The following is a 17,783-nucleotide window of genomic DNA, read 5'->3' as shown; positions in this document are numbered from 1 at the left end:
AGTTCAAAACCTAGAATCAATCATAATTGGTTGTTAAATCTATCATATTTACAGTTGAATCAATTATACTCTCATCATTATTGGTCAGCCTGACATGATACTTAAACGCCTGAAACTATGCAAGCTTTCCGATCTATCCGACTTCCATTATTTTGCCTGTTTTCGTACTATGGCGGATTTATTCTGATAATTCAGGACGAAAAATTGTAGAGAAGTTCAAATAAACGATCCTTTTTAGTTCATACATTAAAGTGATAAGAAGTGTTATCTTCTCCTGTCCGAAATGGTCTGGGCACAACAAATAATATTTATAGTCAAATGACTCATAGAAATTGGAGTTTCCTTAGGAATTATCTAGGAGCATAGGAGGTGTAAGAAAATCATTATCGCACCATTTACCAAAATGGATCCTAATCTCTCTTTCACCAACTAACACAACCCTTTCCTTAGATACCTACTCGAATTTCAATTCGCAGACATATAGACGGTTTCCATAGTTGGTGATACTAACTTTTCTATGGTTCAGTCTATTTCCATTTTTTTTGGAGTATGCAGGAGCGAGAGGTCGCTAGTTGAACTTAAAGAGTATCTGACTAACAATCTTTCTCTTTTCCTCATTGACTACTAGGAGGTGGCCGGCGCCGTTATTATTCATATAAAAAGGGAGAGCATCAGTTTTCTACATTGCTAATCCCAAGCACCATTCTTTTGGCCTTTGTGCAAAATTGGCGTCGATCAATCACGGAGTAGCAACCATTGGCGACGTAGAACTTGTTCTGCTTAGCAACGCGATCATGGAATTCGAAATGTATAGTTTGAAAACAAATGTAAAAAATACGAAGTTTCTCTAGAATCGATTTAAAATCGTAAAGGAAGGTTAAACAGAGCTACATAAACCTTTGTAATTTTAATTTGGATAAAATCAAAGAATGTCATTTTTGCAATATCTTGCAACATTGATTGAATGCGTACGAAACATTGGATGGTTATTATTTCAACCTATTTTGTGCAGCAATTTTCAATTTATTTTTTAACAAGAAAATTTTGCACAAAATAAGCTAATGTTAGTAGTATTGTTAGTTGATAATTTGTACTAACTTGTGTGAAAATTCTATCAAAGAATGTAAACGGAGTTAGAAATGGCAGCATGCCAAAGTTGGGAGGAAGTTCGCTACATCGCTCGATTTCTTTTTTTCAATGAACGCTACTGTAAATATAACAATTTGCCTAATTATTAAGAGAACTGAAAAAAGGAAAATGAGTAAACGATGCTTAAAAACATGAATCAATTTGTTGACAGTTCACTTTCTCATTGGGGAGATAAATAAAATATTACAGTGTTCTCAACGTGTAATCGTAAACCCTTTCCTAGCCGGGCATCAGCCGTTTATTATGTTGATGCAACCCTTGTCAAAAATAAAGGCGATGCGATGTTTGGGCTAATCTTTAATAGTTTGTTATTGTAGTAAAAAAAAAGTAATTCCGCTGAACAGCATCTCACATATACAGCAGCTATTTTTTCTCTCATTTACCTATGATCTGGGAAAACATGACGAACAGCCGGGGCTGAAGTTGCTTGCGATTAGCAGCATTCCACCTCAGTTTTTTTTTTTGTAGCTACCATCACATTTCATGTATAGGAAAAGTATTTGAATAAAGCCACACCGTTTGCCTCACCCATTTCTCTCCTTCTTACCTGTCGCTCAGCCTCTTAGCCGCGTAGAGATGAAAAACTGTATCTGATTTTAACACTAACCATCCATCCATCCACTTGGATCTGCTCGAAGCCCAAAGGCAATCGCAGTAATTTCAATAGGAAAAGTTGAAGCTGCCGTTGGTTCGTAATTAATTGCAACACCACGTGAATAAATTGAGCTAATAGGTTTTTCCTCTTTCTCCTTCAATGACTATTTTTCGAAACAAAAAGTTGAAAACTATCGTACATAATTATGTGAAAATGACGCCGGGTGTAAAACAATAAAGAAAGGAAATAGTGCTAGGTACGCTGAGCTCTTTTCGATTGATCCGTTAATTCCTCTCCACCCTATATGGAGATTTTCGATACAGAAAACTTGTGCCTAAAGAGTTTTTTTCATCCATATTACACCCTGGCTTACGATCATTAGTTGCATATCATTGAACAGTTAGATGTGGTCCAAGTGCATATACACATGTTCAGTTCAGTTGCACAATTGGCTCGTGATTGAGGATAACCATAAACAGTGCGTTTAGAAGCTTGCTCAACATAAAAGTGTCATAACAGCTCCATCACGGAATCGGTAGCGTGCATTACATGTGAATGTCGAGTTCGAACCGAACCTCTTTCGACACATTTGTGGATAACTCACCATCATCAGCCCCTCGAGCTGTTTCACTTCGACGACACCAAAACCGGGTAACGGCAGTTTAGAGCAAAAATTCACCGCTCACAAATTGAAGCCAAGGAGCCAAACATTAACAACGACACATGTTTTCAGGCTGCAAAAATTGAAAATATTCACGGAATGGAACGGTATGTGCAAGCCAAGTCAAGTTACTGTTCGTCGCAGCAGTTCCAACTTTTTTTTTGTCCATGAATCTATCAATATAGTAGCAACAGCTAGATGACCATAAGTGAGGCCAATAGCAAATTCAGGCCAGTCAATGTCCAAGACCAATCCCAAAAGTATGCCCCGGTCAGCACTCAGTCACTGGCTCGATGTGAACTAGGTAGTCGCACGTCTGGTGGAATGCAGGAGCTTTTGAAAACGCAAGGCAAGTGTTTTCTGAAAGTTTACTCGCAGAATTGCATAATAAGAAGATAAAGATTTTTCCTGAATTTATCAGACAATTAATGAATAAGGTTCAGAGATTGACCCGTCGCAATACACCTCCTGATCAAGCCAAAAAAAAAACTTGTTTCTTTGCACTCACCTGTTGGTTGAATAAGGTAGAAGCATGGATTTCTTCACAAATTAATTAAGCTGTAATTGGAGCCGTTGCTAAAGTCAGGCCTTTGCGTTGCACTTGAGATAAACTGTTGTTTATCGATTCGAACTTAGCACTAGAAAATTTTTAAAATCTATTCAGGTTTTGATCATTTGTCGCCAAAGCATTTTTCAACTTTTCAATTTTTCATTCGACGACATATGTTTGTATGTATTTGAATTCAATGAGTTAATGTAATGAGTTTTCATTCAGAAACCAAAATTTTTCTTGTCTACTGAAACATCTTAAAAAATTCTAACTCCATCTCTCTAACTTATCAGATAATCTTCTTGTGAGTTTTTTTTTTAAATAAGGATTTATTGAAATATTATTCTCAAAGTGTATCTTAACCTTCAAAGCTATTCACAAATTATCCGTTTCGTGGGCTTCTGACCTGTAGTATGTTGACCTTCCCCTGGCCCCTGTTGACCAGATTTGATGATATTAGATTTATTGTGCAAGTAGAAAGTTTATTCTAGTTTTACAATATTTAAAAATTATTTCGCTATTTTTTATATAAATTTATTTCGGAATGAAAAAAGTTAAAAAATCATTTTTTTACTTTAAATGCTTATATTTTCTGAAAGCTTTGTTGTATTTCGCTAATCCAATTTTTTTTGTATGCTTTATTTATCGAGGGATTAACGATACGTTTTCACCCTCCCATTTGTACATCAAATATCACTCAAATCACACTTTCTTATGAACTCTAGCACTTTCATTTCTTCGCTCTTTTTGTTTTGTAGCACTGATTCCAATGTTGTTCCTTGTAATAAATTACTTCTTTGTGTGTTGTATTTTATGCACTCTAGTAGAATGTGTTTCACTGTTAAAATCATGTTACAAGTATTGCACACTGGAGGGTCTTCTTTCTTCAAAATATAATCGTGTGCCATCTTCGTGTGACCTATTCTCAGCCTTGTCATCTTCGTGTGACCTGGTGCGCTGGTCTTTCTTGTTTTCCATATCTTTCCATTTGCAGGTCGCAATTTTTACTTCTCTTAACTTGTTCGTTGTGTTGTGTTGTGTTGTGCTAATCCAATGATTTGTGGAATTGTCACTAATACATCTATCTCCCGATGTATAAATATGTGGTCCATTGTAAGTTTTCCGTGACTTCCTGTAGAGAAAATTTTCACTAAAAAAAGATTAAAAAATTTCTTTTTTTTGTAGTATCTACATAATTGGTCTCGAAAACTTAGTTCTTTTGTACATTGGAATGATGATTGTGATAATTATCCTTAACCTGAACTATAGTTTATAACTGACAGGCTCACGTACTCCTAACAATAAACATTAAACATTAAACATAATTTGATTGTGCGCTTTGGGGAATATTGACACCAATATGATTGGAAGGTTAACTGACTCCATTAGTTTTTTTAATATTGTTTCAAACAAATTCAACCTGTTCAATAGGGAACATGAATCTTTTCAAATCAATTACATTCATGATTTGTTTCAAGATTAAAATTAAAAACGTTTGTTTTTACTGTTCTATGAAGACTGTTCCATAGCATCTATTTTTTTAAACTGGTTTATTATAGGGTTACCAGATTCCGCAACACCAAAAAGAGTACATTGAGATCATTTACCCAAACAGTCAGGAAAAACGATAGGGTAAATGATCTTGAGCGGAACTAGTCGATATCTGATCTTGAGCGGAACCATTTACTTTTCCTAAGATCTAGGAATCTTACCGAAATGTTGAAATAACACTTTTTCAAGATCTTTTCATACAACCTTTGTCATTTTCGCTTAAATTTATGAAATAAAATATTGTAATTGGAAGCTTTTAAAACATACGCTTTTCCGCTGCAATTTTCACCAATCTAAGCTGACTTTGATCGTCAATTTATGTAACCCTTGGCCGTTATATACTGATTCTTAATGACTAAAATGGTAGAAAAACTCATTAAAAAGCATTATTTGGGTTTTTGTAACAAGTTTTCCATCAAAATATCAATTAATCGCGTAGTTTTTATAAGTAAAATATGATCTTGAGTGGAACCATCTTTGATCTTGAGCGGAACTACTAGCTTCCAAAATAAACCGCTCATGTCTCACACGTGATTTTTACCCCTAAAAAGTATGCAGCAACTTTTATATATCAACTTTAGGGACAGAAAAGATGTAAATTAATTTCAAATTGAACCAAAAATTACTTTAATTGGTGTCACAGCGTACCAAAGCAGGCACACACAAATTTATTCTCACTTTCGAGGGTCGACGGGAAGGAGGAGGAAGGCTTTCTATAGGGGAGAGTGGGGATACTTGATCCCTTTTTCTTATTTTCACCATATCTTTTTGGAAAAACTTAGCAACTCGCCGTCTTTGACATTTTCTGACAGCTTGTAACTTCAAGTTTCTATGCTCCAAAAATTAGAACGATACTTGAACCCGTTGATGAACTAGAAGCATTTTCGTGGGAGTAAAAATATTGCGATTTTTCTGAAGTTAGGGGAGACTTGATCCCCTATTGAAGGAGACTTGATCTTTTATTCAGGAAGCCCTAATCCTTGTATAAAAATCAAACAAAACCCCAAGTTAGAATGTTAATTGACTATTTTGGTCATGTTTGTTCTCATTTCACAGTTTATAGCAGACATAAGAAGAAAATTCTATAACTTTGTCTCAACGCTAATAACATTGCATACTTAAAGGCGCTATTTTTTATAATTAGGAGAAAATTGATTATTTTTGCTCTTTTCTTCAGACAATTGTTTGATAAATATTAATTTTTGGATAAATATTAGTAATTTCGTAATCAGCAATCATAACGATCAATTTAGAAGAAGAATATGCCGTTTGGAAGAGGGATCAATTGTACCCAAATCTAGGGGATCAATTGTACCCATAATCAACATTTTAGAAAACTTTTTCTGAAAAAAGTTGAGAGTTTTCCATTGCTTTGAAAATATGGCATTATGAAGTTCATTTTACGCTCGAACGATTGATACATTGGACCAAATATTTTTTTCGTAATTTTCCCATGTAAGGAACATTTTAAAGTGATGAAAAAAGATCTTCAAGTTACATTTTGTGAAATTTTTCAAACAATGTTCAATTACTCAAACAATTATTTTGTTAAAAACTTTTAAACTACAAGCATTTTTATTTTGCTCATTTTGGCACATTTTTCTAGAACATTTGATCTTTGTAAAACATTCCAGTTTCGAGATATAGCTAAGGAATCAAGTATCCCCAGGGATCAAGTATCCTCATTCTCCCCTATATTTTTTTTGTCATAGTTCGTGAACTAATGAAGCCAATAAAGTAAAGCCGTTATTTCAGAATAAGAATCAATCTTCATTGTCATTACTATTCGAATTTCAGAATGTAGCTTTTATTTCAAGAGGTTATTTTTGATGTTGAAATTCCAATTGAAAACTATGTATATACTTATAAACACAAATTCAAATATTTTTACCACAAATTCCTTAAGTTCTACAAGATGTAGCACACCGGGTTAGCAATTTTATAATACTTAACGATTCAATTGTTGGCCTGGTATTGATAACCTATCCGATTCCCTAGTAGGGGTAGGGGTGGTAAAATGGACACCCTAAGGCATTGCATCAATTTGTCCACAGTTAAACGTCAAAACGTGGATTGCACACATTGAATGATGAAAAAAATTAATGAAACAGCCAAAAGGTACATATTTTTTAAGTTTTTTCACGACACGAATAACTCGGAATTGAAAAAATCTTTTTGTGTGTGGTCATTTCAAGTGCACAGCAAGAGACTGGTCACGACCAGACATTCCCGGTGCATGTTCCGTAAACCCAATGGAACCAGATTCTGAGTAATACAAAAAAACATCATGCGACCACTCTAAATACTCGGAAATCTAAAACTAGGGATCAAGTTCTGTAAACTTTATTTGTAATGTCCAGACATGTCATTTGTTCGTCGGTCCATGTTTGTCTTTGCGTTTTCCTGACATAGGCTCGTGGCATCTGGAAAGTTGAAATGAAAATAAACACTGTCCATTTTACCACCCCCCATGGGGTGTCCATTTTACCCGCACTATATGTTTTTTTGAAAACAGTTAAATTTAACAAAAAAAAATGAAAAAAGAACACTTACCTTAGATTATATCTGTTGATAAGTACTCTGAGCACAGATATTTGTACAAAAAACTCGGCGGAAAGGCGTTTAACACTTTAAAAAACGTTAGTTGTTGTAGGCCGAAAACAACATTACCACCTGGAAAGTGCACGTGTGTTTTGTTTTTGTTTATTATTTTCAGTGTTTGACAGCTCCGTGTTCCATAGGGTGTCTCTAATAGCCTCTAGTGATTCTGTGATAGGGTGGCCATAAAGTTTGCACTACTTTATAAAGAAATAAGTAAGATTGAGGGGGTGTCCATTTTACCACCCTTGTCCATTTTACCCACACTTCCCCTATGCTCTTTAAGTTAAATAAAAAATAGTATTTGTAGTTCGTATAGCGACAAAAAACATCAAAATTCTTTCCGGATAAACCGCCCTTGAAAATTTCCAGAAGTCTGCCAGTCACCAGTTTCTCCTCAGAAAAGACGGAGAAATGGAGCTTCATCCCAAGCGAAAATGCGCATTCTACACAGTAAACGAAAATTACCGAGTTCGGTAATTTTTTTTACTGAAATCCTAACATGTGTAAATCGTTAAACTGTTCGGTAATGTTTTCGGTAAAAAATAAACGAACATCGGTAATTCGATTCTTCATTTACCGATGTTCGTTTACTTTTTACCGAAAACATTACCGAACAGTTTAACGATTTACACATGTTATGATTTCGATAAAAAAAATTACCGAACTCGATAATTTTCGTTTGCTGTGTATGCTTTCATCAGCCTCAACAAGTTTCAGATAATATCAGATAATAGATAGTTTCAGAATGAAGACCACTAGCATTGGCCGAACAATGTACATTTACTACGTGTTACGGCCACGATTCCCTCTGGCTGCCCTATTAAGTGACACCTAAACAAATCACTGCACTTGGAGCCCGGCGAAGAAGGAGGAAAACGTCAACACATATAAAAACAATATGACTTACAATTGCGGGAAAAAACACATTGTTTAAATATCGGTTGAAGAGTTATTTGATTACTATACGTTTAATTGGAAACTATAAGGCACTAAATTGTAAGTAATTTGAAAGCCATCGATAAAACCTATCTAAAAAGAATAAATTTTCTAGCTTTAAAGCTGTTCATACTGCTACAGGAAAGTGTTTTTTATCCGACCGAATCACATAACCTTGTCACGACGTTGAGCCGTGACAAACTTTAAAGAATTTATCGTATTTAAAACCTCAAGTTAGTCGCAGATCTAATTTCGAGATGCCCGGAACGAGGAACCGTCCAAAGTCATCATGCAAGTTATGTAAGAACCCGGATACCCCAAATATGGTAGAATGCGAAAAATGCCTTGGATGGTTTCACTTCGACTGTGTTGGCGTGGGAGATTCTATAGCAGATCGTCCGTGGAAATGCCCTGACTGCGAGAAAGGCGGGAAAGATGCGACGGAAGGTGCTTCGAAAAGTGTCGATGGTAGATCCCAGATATCTCGTGTAAGTAACACGTCATCTACGCGCGCGGCAAAAGCTGCTCTAGAGCTGCAGGTGTTAGAGGAAAAAAGGCAGCTGGAACTTCGACGGATTGAAGAGGAAAAGCGCCAAGAAGAAGAAGAAGCCGAGCTTGAGCGAAAGCGCCGCGAAGAAGAGCGTGCATTCGCAAAATCGCAACTGGATCGTAATAAGGCTCGTCAAGAAACCCTTCGGAAGTTAGAAGAAATGTACCTGGAAAAAAAGCATAAAATATTAAGTGCGCAAATCGACGAAGCAGGCAGCCGAAGAAGCGGTATAAGCAGTTTTCCACCCACACGAACCAAAGAATGGGTAGAAAGTCTGCCATCCATTAGCGGTGACGAAAACCAAGAACCGGTGCTCAAAAAAAAGCCACCGATGAACTCAACGAGCCTTAACAAACCACCTGGAAGAAAACCCGAGTTCGACATTTCGGAACTTCATCCGGTCAGTAGTGGCCAAGAGGTTGCTACTCCGATGCCTCATCAGCAAGATCGAGAAGACCAAATTCCGCCAAGGAGACGAACACATACTGAAGCCCAGCTCGTGGCTCGTCAATACCTACCGAAGGACTTACCTCCCTTCACGGGTAGCCCAGAAGAATGGCCCGTGTTTTATAGTAGCTACGAGATCGGAAATAAGGAATGTGAATTTTCCAATGTGGAAAATCTCCTTCGGTTACAACGCAGCTTAAGTGGTGATGCTTTAGAAGCAGTACGAAGCAGTCTACTAGTACCGGACATGGTTCCACATTTGATGGAAACTCTGCGCATGCTTTACGGAAGACCGGAAACGCTGATCAGCTCTCTCCAAAATACGGAACACTCCAGCCCCAAAAGAGGGTAAGTTGGAAACGGTAATTTCCTACGGGTTGGCGATTCGAAATTATTGCAGTCACCTAGTAGCAGCAGGACTTGAAGCACATCTGTCGAATCAAACATTGCTTCAAGAGTTTGTCGAGAAGCTTCCATCAGACATCAAGTATAAGTGGGCAGAATATATTGAAGCAGCTCCTGTAGTCGACCTGGGGTTGTTTGGAAAGTTCATTTCCGGAGTAATTCGCAAGGCAAGTGCTGTCACCGTCTACACAGCACCAGGAACTAACTATAAGTCTTCGAAAGCAGAAGAAAATAGGTCGCGAGGAGCTGGAGTAAAACCAAAGAATTGTGCTCATCATAGCGACTACCGGTCAGGAGAAGGACCAAGTGAAGTTAACATGACACAGCGCAGCGGAAGGGTTTGCTCGGTCTGCAATGAAGGGAATCACTGGGCAGATAAGTGCGATAAGTTTAACAATATTTCGGTTGACGAACGCTTGAAGATGGTTCGCATCTATGGCTTGTGTAGAAGCTGTTTAAAAGCTCATTCTCCGTGGCCATGCCGCCGTCCAAAGGAATGCACATACGAAGGATGCCGCATACGTCATCACCCTTTACTCCACTTTCCCTCGCCTCAAAGTCCACAAAATCAACCATCTCTCCCGCCTCCAAGTCCACAAAACCACCACAGGGTTAACAGTTCTGTGATCTATCGCATTCTTCCAGTTACCATATACAATCAATCTAAATCAGTTGATACATTTGCTTTGTTCGACGAAGCTTCGGAAGTGACTATGATAGAATCAAGTCTGGCGCAAAAATTGGAGTTGAAAGGCTTTCCAGACCCTTTACATCTGAAGTGGACTGGGAACTTAACCCGTGTTGAAGACAATTCCCAGACAGTTCAAGTGGAAATATCGGAGAAGGGGAAAAACATGAAGTACGTCCTGAAAAATGCGCGAACCGTCGATGCCTTGGAGCTCCCTGTCCAATCAATTGATACAAAAAAACTTGCCGCAAACTATCAACATCTAAAAGGGTTGCCTATTCAAGATTATAGCTTAGCCCGACCCCAGATCTTGATTGGGCTCGAAAATGTTCATTTAGCAACTCCACTCAAGGTGCGTGAAGGATTTCAGGGTCAGCCCATCGCAACGAAAACACGGCTAGGGTGGTGCTTATACGGAGGTGTTGTTGATTCTATTGAAAATAGATACCATAATGTACTACATAGTTCTTATATAAAAGAAGACCATTTTCTTCATGATTTGGTTAAAGAATACATCATGGTAGATAACTTGGGGGTAGTAGGAAATATACCAACACTAGAGTCCCGAGAGGATAAACAAGCCCGTGAGATTTTAGAATCTACAAGTCGACGTATCCCCGGAGGATTCGAAACCGGGTTGTTGTGGAAGAATGCAAATGCTGCCTTTCCTGATGGTTTTCCAATGGCGGTCAAGCGTCTTCAATGTTTTGAGAAAAGGATCTATAAAAATCCTGAACTTGAACGTAAAGTGAAGGCACAAATCGAAGATTACTTGGTGAAAGGCTACGCCCACAAAACAACGGCGGCCGAAATCAAGTCGGCCAACCCAAATAAAACTTGGTACTTGCCACTAGGGTGTGTTTCAAACCCCAAAAAACCCGAAAAGCTTAGATTAATTTGGGATGCATCGGCCCAAGTAAAAGACGTCTCATTCAACTCGATGATGCTTAAGGGACCGGACCTCCTAACACCGTTACCATCCGTACTTTACAGGTTTCGAGCCAGAAAAATCGCTATATGTGGCGACGTGAAAGAGATGTTTCACCAAATAAAAATACGAGAAGAAGATAGATCTGCACAACGTTTCCTCTGGAGAGACAACCCTTCAGACCCACCTTGTATCTACACAATGGACGTGGCAACTTTTGGGTCAGCCTGTTCGCCCTGCTCGGCTCAGTTTATTAAAAACCTCAACGCCGAAGAATTTAAACACCTATTTCCGACGGCTACTGAAGCTATTATTCATGGAACCTACGTGGACGACTTCCTAGATAGCAGAAATACTGAAGAAGAAATCATCCGGCTAGTTGAAGAGGTTAAATATGTACACTCTCAAGGAGGGTTTGAGATACAAAACTTCGTGTCAAACTCTACGATCGTTCTAAATGAAATCGGCGAAGTTAATGCTCCCCCTTCGAAGGATCTTGGTCTGCTGACGTCAGAAAAGGCTTTGTCGGTGTTGGGTATTCGTTGGTTACCTAAACTTGACATTTTTACTTTTACGTTGAATCTCCCGCAACTAGACACCAGACTACTAAATGGTATGCTTCGCCCTACAAAACGCCAAGTGCTTAGTACAGTGATGAGTCTGTATGACCCACTCGGAATGCTCGCTGCTTTTGTGGTTCATGGGAAAATAATTATACAGACCCTATGGAAGACCGGGTGCAAGTGGGATGAACCAGTCGATGATAGCACGTTTGCTAATTGGAAGCGCTGGACAAACCTATTTTCTCGTCTTGGTGAAGTTCGAATCTCTCGACCCTACTTCGGACAAGGTTCACCTGAAACTTGTCAGCCAATACAAATGCACACCTTCGTTGATGCCAGCGAAGAAGCGTATGCTTGTGTTATCTATTTTCGCTATTTCGACCGCGGTTTTCCGCGCTGTACTCTGGTAGGCGCTAAATCAAAGGTGGCTCCAGTAAAACCACTCTCGATTCCACGCCTTGAACTACTAGCTGCTGTTCTAGGGACACGTATGGCAAACTATATTCAAGAAAACCACCAACTATCGATCTCCCAGAGATTCTACTGGACCGATTCTTCAACCGTGCTTCACTGGATACATGCTGATGCTCGAAAATATCATTCATACATCGCTTGTAGAATCGGAGAGATTCTAACATCCACAAATTTGAACGAATGGCGATGGGTGTCCTCTCGTGATAACGTTGCGGATGAAGCCACAAAATGGGGACATGGCCCCTGTTTCGAAGAAAGTAGCAGATGGTTCCACGCTCCTGAGTTTCTGTGGGAGCTAGAATCAACTTGGCCAGAACAGAAGTGGCAAGCCGTGAATGTGCAAGAAGAACTACGATCTAGCTGCTTTCATCATCAAACGAGTAAGGAATTGTTAGTGGATTATACACGGTTCAGCAAATGGGAACGCATACATCGTACGATAGCCTATGTCTTCAGAATATGTACGCGGAAAGAAGACGACCAAGTTATTCCTCTTGAATATTTGAAACAAGAGCATCTTAAGAAAGCAGAGCTGGAGTTAATCCGAATCATTCAGCGGGAAACCTTCCACGATGAGATAGCTGTGTTGCAGAAGTGCCGAAATGGCAAGCGTGCGGGGGCGGTGCCGATCGCTAGTCCGCTGTATAAATTGTCGGCGTATATCGATGAAGAAGAGATTGTTAGAATGGACAGTCGTATCGGCGCTGCCCCCAACCTGCCGATTGAAGCTAAGTGTCCAATTATTCTAGCAAAAAACCATCGTCTAACTTTTCTTCTTGTAGATTTCTACCACCGTCGATATCTGCACCGTAACCACGAGACCGTATTCAACGAACTACGACAGCAGTTCTACGTGCCTGGATTGCCAGGGTGTCGACTACCTGGAAAAACCTGGAAAATCAGGGAAAATCAGGGAATTCAATTTGCATCAGGGAAAATCAGGGAATATCAGGGAATTTTTCTACCAATCAGGGAAAAAATAATGATCCTGATTTTATTTGAAGAAATTTTATTTTCTGCTAGTTTATTATCTGCTTAAAAATTTACTTCACTGTACGTTGCTCATGTATCGTTAACCCTTTGATTTTTGCCAACTGTATCCGGCAGTATGATGAAATACCTTACACAAAAACCGCAGAACCAGGAACTGGAGCCCGGTGCTTCTAATAGCGTTGGAAATAATACGGAAATTCCTCACATTGCTGAGAAATCGCCATCTGCCGTTCATCTTTATTCGCTTCCTTCTACCAGCAATGTTTCTTCTTCCTCGAGGACTATCGATAAATTTATGCTGAAAACCGATACTACAAAAGCAGTCGTAAGTCATAAATTGCTGCGCGCCGCAGAAAAAGACACTGTCGTATTCAAGATGATGTTCACTGATAGCCAAATTGCGGCAAGATTCAACTTGGTCGGGACAAAATCAGCTATACGCTGCTTTTTGGAATTGTTCCTTATTTTAGAACGGAACTCGACGATACCCTGCAGAACATAAACAATATCGTCGTTGGCTTTGATGAATCTCTAAATAAGAATACGAAAAATCGTTTGTTGCGGAAGTTGCGGATTACATATTTTACATGGCGCATCAAAGATGATATTCGCGCTACTGGCTGAGATATTCTCACATATCTGAGAGGAAGCTACAACCTGATGAAAGATGTACCTACACGCCGCGCACTATATACACAGTATTCTAAAAGTACAGTGTTTCCGTTAAAGTTTTGCGCTCACCGTTGGTTTGAGAACGTGAGCATTAGTAATCACTCTACACATGAAAAAGTGTGTTGAAGGTGTTCAAAATGACAAGATAGAGCCGCTTCTTCTGGTCAAATTGGCTTTCTTCGTATCCGTTGGGGGCGAAGTGGAACCTTTCTTACAAGAATTTCAGTCGGACGGCCCGATAGTACCTTTTCTGTACAATTCGTTGAGTCAAATGGTTCGAGGGATAATGGAAAGATGAAGGTTGAGCAGCTGAAGAATATTAACCAGGTTCGTTTAACATATATTTTTATTTTTTCTGTAATACCGTATTCCGAGGTGAGATTGTTTTTTTTTCCTTCCAAAACATCTGATTTTCAACATGTTTGACATTAAAACAAGTTTGACCTTACCTAAACATTCAAAACGATTTTACGCAGTTAGGGAACTTGTCATAATATTAGATTTTGCCTATAAGATTTAACCTTGAATTTGTTTAATTTAGGTTACAGTGTATGCAGTGAATGAAATAAAAAATCAGCTACCATCGAAAGACATTGTTCTCGGATATGACGCTAAGAATGCTAGTAAAAAATATCTTAAGCTCAGAGAAAAGTAAAATCTGAAATTTCGTATCGAATGCAAAGGATTGCTGATGGCAATTGTACTTAAGTTAATGAAGCGATCGCCATTAATTTATCGTCTGACCAAGGCCGCCTCTTGCCTTGATCCTGTAGTTATCAGCAGCGATACCAAATTGGCCAAAAAACGATTTGAGAAGACTTTGACTATATTGACAGATACTGGACGCGTTAGTGGATCCTCGGCAGATTTAGCAGTACGGCAGTATTCTGGAGTGATTGCCAGAGGCGATAAATTTGATAATTATGACCGTAGCAAAGAAAGGCTGGATCATTTTTGGAGTCGAGTGCTAGCAAATGCCAAGTGTCCAGAATTCAGAACACAGAAGAAGGCTGATACCTTGCAAGAAAAAATTGTTATGCTGAAATCATAAGAATTTCTACAAATGGATCCAAACTCGATGACTTATCTTAAAATGTTTAGCATCACAAATAATACTTCCATTAATATTATCGTAATAAATTAGCATTCTCGACTCAAAGTTTTCTGTGCGTTTATTTTCGGGGGAAATATATTTTTTATAACTTTAAGTTGCTTCCTCAGGTTGTTTTTCAAACCTGGAATTTTCTGGAAAAACGACTGGAAAATCAGGGAAAATCAGGGAATTTTATAACCAGATATGAGTCGACACCCTGATTGCGCAAACTGATTCGCACCGTGACAGCTCGATGCCAGTGGTGCAAGGTGTATCACAAAAATCCGACTCAACCAAAGATGGGACCTCTCCCAAGAGCGCGTCTAGTCGCGTTCCAACGACCGTTTACTTTCGTGTGTTTAGATTACTTCGGCCCGCTCTTCGTTAAAGTAAAACGCTCTCATGCGAAACGATGGATCGCATTATTCACGTGCCTTACCACCCGAGCTGTGCACATGGAGGTCGCGCATAGCTTATCAACAACTTCCTGTAAAATGTGCATTCGAAGATTTATCGCGCGACGAGGGGCCCCTGCTGAGATTTACTCGGATAATGGCACAAATTTTCGAGGAGCTGCGAATGAACTTCGAGAGCAATTACTGAACATCAATCAACGATGTGCCGAATCCTTTACGAACACGAATACTAAATGGGTCTTCAACCCTCCAGCGGCTCCGCATACTGGCGGAGTCTGGGAACGTCTTGTGCGCTCGGTAAAAACGGCTCTAGAATGCTTTCATGATGCGCCTAAGGTCCCCGACGACGAAACTCTTGAAACTATCATACTAGAGGCCGAAAATATTGTTAACAGTCGACCTCTAACGTATATACCTCTCGATTCGACTAATCAAGAAGCTCTCACTCCGAACCATTTCCTGTTGGGCTCATCAACGGGTGCCAAGATGCCCTCACAAGAACCAGTAAGTCCCCTTGAAGGCCTACGCAATAGCTGGAACCTTGCCAGAACCATTTCTGACAGCTTCTGGAAGCGGTGGTTGAAGGAGTACCTTCCGACGATTGCCAGACGAACCAAGTGGTTTGAAAAAACCAAACCCCTCGAGCCAGGTGACTTGGTGTTCGTGGCCGACGAGAAAAGGCGCAATAGCTGGATTCGGGGCCAAATTGAAGAGGTTTATCCTGGAAAAGATGGGGAGGTTAGACAGGCGATGGTACGTACGAATAACGGCCGTATTCGACGAGCCGCAGGGAATCTAGCAGTGATCGACGTCGTTGATGATGGTAAGACCGAACTAGAAGCTGTGACCTCGTCTTACGCAGGGGGGAATGTTACGGCCACGATTCCCTCTGGCTGCCCTATTAAGTGACACCTAAACAAATCACTGCACTTGGAGCCCGGTGAAGAAGGAGGAAAACGTCAACACATATAAAAACAATATGACTTACAATTGCGGGAAAAAAGCATGTGGATAGACTGCTAAACACATTGTTTAAATATCGGTTGAAGAGTTATTTGATTACTATACGTTTAATTGGAAACTATAAGGCACTAAATTGTAAGTAATTTGAAAGCCATCGATAAAACCTATCTAAAAAGAATAAATTTTCTAGCTTTAAAGCTGTTCATACTGCTACAGGAAAGTGTTTTTTATCCGACCGAATCACATAACCTTGTCACGACGTTGAGCCGTGACACTACGATTAGGAATGTGTTTCGGTTAAATTGAAACATTTGATTTCTTGACAAACATTATTCAGAATTTACATGTGTACGGAATCCTATTCAGAAATGTTGAACTTTGCATTCAGAATCCACAAGATTGGACTTTAGAGATAAAAAGTTGAAATAAGCAGTTTTGAGGCCTAACAGGTTGAGTCTTCTTTTGAGTATTATGTTTTACAACTTATACTGAATGAGTTTTTTTTTTGGTTTAAATAAATTATTGGCTTGGATTCGATACATTTTATGTTAAAAAAATATTTAATATCTGACTTGTTTATAATCAAGAAAATAACTTCATTTACAATAAACTTTGACTTTTAAACTACACCCAAAATTCAGCCTCTGTGCCAATGGCGTGTAGTCAATTACATAGCATCATCGGTACAAGAAGATAACGCGACCGGTGCTGATTCGATTAGCTCCTACCGGCATTAACCTCCCAAGTTAACCGAATTGCGTATGTCTGAAAGAAACAAAATAAAAACGAATTCACGTCCCTCCCTATCGCATCACAAGACGAAGAAGGATAGAAATAAATACCGGCCAACCCCAGGCAGCCAGCGAACCGAGCACTGTGCATGTGTAGCAAAAGCAACAACAAAAATATTCCTTCAATTCAATCCGCTGGCAAACAACCACGGCCAAGCTGTGCGTGTGTATGTAGTAAAAGCAACAACAAAAACATTGCTTCAATTCAATCCACCGGGTCCACCGGCAAACAACAACGGCTAAGCTGTGCGTGTGTATGTAGCAAAATCAACAACAAAAACATTCCTTCAATTCACCGGCAAACAATTACCGGCCAAGCTGCCCGGCTTTAGCAGCTGTGTATATGTAGCGTGTGTATGTAATAGCAGGCAGTAAGCAAAGCACAGTTCTCATTCAATGGGTTTCCCGTTTCCCGTTCCCCTTCCCGTTTCCATCCAAAACAAAGGAATACCTTGAAAGGAGGCCAAACGCCGGGAAGCCTCCGTCGTGCGTTATTTTTTTGTGATTGATCGGTGGCAGAAAACCCTCGTCTTGAATGAAGTTCAAATAGTAGGTACACTGGTTTAGATGTCGAACTGGCAAGACGATGTAATTGGTGATTTGAGTTCGAATCTCCCCACGGCGCTGTGGTTATTATTTTTATTTTCTTGTTTCTGGGATGGATTATCCAATAGGAACGAAATCCCATTAAATGTTCTTCTTGTTTCGCTTGAATGTAGTGGTCATGCATAATTTTGGTTGGAAGCCGAGTCCTTAT

The 17,783-nt window shown here is 39.3% G+C and overlaps 2 protein-coding genes across 3 annotated transcripts in view; both read left to right on the top strand.

The window, feature by feature from the left end:
• Positions 1-17,783, top strand: part of LOC129750639 (serine/arginine repetitive matrix protein 5) — a 165,474-nt gene that overhangs the window by 92,193 nt on the left and 55,498 nt on the right. The gene's annotated exons all lie outside the window — the stretch shown is intronic.
• On the top strand, positions 8,367-14,814 carry LOC129752921 (uncharacterized). The gene is made up of 4 exons (XM_055748712.1): positions 8,367-9,388; positions 9,441-12,968; positions 13,206-13,416; positions 14,512-14,814. The coding sequence occupies exons 1-4, from the start codon at positions 8,367-8,369 to the stop codon at positions 14,812-14,814; spliced, it is 5,064 nt and encodes a 1,687-aa protein (XP_055604687.1).

Source organism: Uranotaenia lowii, chromosome 3 (genome assembly GCF_029784155.1).
Source record: "Uranotaenia lowii strain MFRU-FL chromosome 3, ASM2978415v1, whole genome shotgun sequence".
Classification (NCBI taxonomy): domain Eukaryota; kingdom Metazoa; phylum Arthropoda; class Insecta; order Diptera; family Culicidae; genus Uranotaenia; species Uranotaenia lowii.
Note: the sequence above shows the minus strand (reverse complement) of the source record. Positions and strands in the feature narration are given on the sequence as shown.

Coding starts and splice junctions, on each gene's coding strand:
- LOC129752921 (XM_055748712.1), top strand. CDS start 8,367: ATGGTAGAATGCGAAAAATGCCTTGGATGGTTTCACTTCGACTGTGTT. Junction 9,389..9,440: donor CACTCCAGCCCCAAAAGAGG/GTAAGTTGGAAA, acceptor AAATTATTGCAG/TCACCTAGTAGCAGCAGGAC. Junction 13,417..14,511: donor CCGATACTACAAAAGCAGTC/GTAAGTCATAAA, acceptor CGTCTGACCAAG/GCCGCCTCTTGCCTTGATCC.